Source organism: Phaethon lepturus, unplaced genomic scaffold (genome assembly GCF_000687285.1).
Source record: "Phaethon lepturus isolate BGI_N335 unplaced genomic scaffold, ASM68728v1 scaffold42866, whole genome shotgun sequence".
Classification (NCBI taxonomy): domain Eukaryota; kingdom Metazoa; phylum Chordata; class Aves; order Phaethontiformes; family Phaethontidae; genus Phaethon; species Phaethon lepturus.
In genome coordinates this window covers 4,128-4,862 of record NW_010549160.1, presented here as the reverse complement: position 1 = coordinate 4,862, position 735 = coordinate 4,128, and the positions used below count along the sequence as shown (strand labels likewise).

The following is a 735-nucleotide window of genomic DNA, read 5'->3' as shown; positions in this document are numbered from 1 at the left end:
GCACCTGCCTCAGGTACTCACCGTGCCCATGCCTGCGCTTCCCTCTGAACTGCTCCCTGCCTCCTCCGTCGTCTTCATCCTCGTCCCGCTCATCAACCTTGTATTTCTGCTTCCATTTTTCATAGCTGGGCCGGGGTGGGTTAAGGGAAGGTGTGGTGACTCTCCCCATCACTTGACCCATCATGGAGTCTGACCAGCATCCCTTCCCCAGGCCACTGCCCTGGCAGGGGATGGATCCCCGGGAGCAGGGCACGACGCTGCGCGGCTGCTGGTGGGTCCAGCCCCGCTCCCCCTCGCCCCCAGCGCTCATCACGGCACAGGCAGGCAGGATACAGGTTGTTCTTGTAGGAGCTGCTGATGTAGCGCCCACTCTCCGTCCGCACCTTCTTCTTGTCCTCCTGGCCCGTCTGCCCCACGAACCGCTTCTTCTTGCGGTCCCTGTGAGAGGGGGGAGGGCGATGGGACTGGGTGGGGGGACCCCCAGCCCTGACTTCCCCGCCCCCAGCTCACAGACAGATCCCACTCACCACTTCAGCAGCTGCTTGCTCTTGTTGAGGTTGTGGTTTTCATCACCCATAAGATCCAGGACGGCTCCGGCCGCCTGCTGCTCGAAGGCACTGCCCTCACCGCCCACGCTCAGCCTGCAAAGGGTGGGCAATGAGAGCAGCCCCCCCCATGCAGGCCAGGGTAGGACGGCGGCGGGACCCCTCCCGAACTCACCCCCCCTCGCTCTCC

At 64.4% G+C, this 735-nt stretch overlaps 1 protein-coding gene across 1 annotated transcript in view; it reads right to left on the bottom strand.

Annotated features, from left to right (window-relative positions):
* Nucleotides 1–735, bottom strand: part of DDX54 (DEAD (Asp-Glu-Ala-Asp) box polypeptide 54) — a gene marked incomplete at its 5' end in the record, with an annotated part of 5,218 nt that overhangs the window by 361 nt on the left and 4,122 nt on the right. The window contains 4 exon segments of the mRNA XM_010290180.1: nucleotides 22–125; nucleotides 334–438; nucleotides 528–641; nucleotides 721–731. Of these exon segments, the coding sequence (XP_010288482.1) occupies nucleotides 22–125; nucleotides 334–438; nucleotides 528–641; nucleotides 721–731 (334 nt within the window).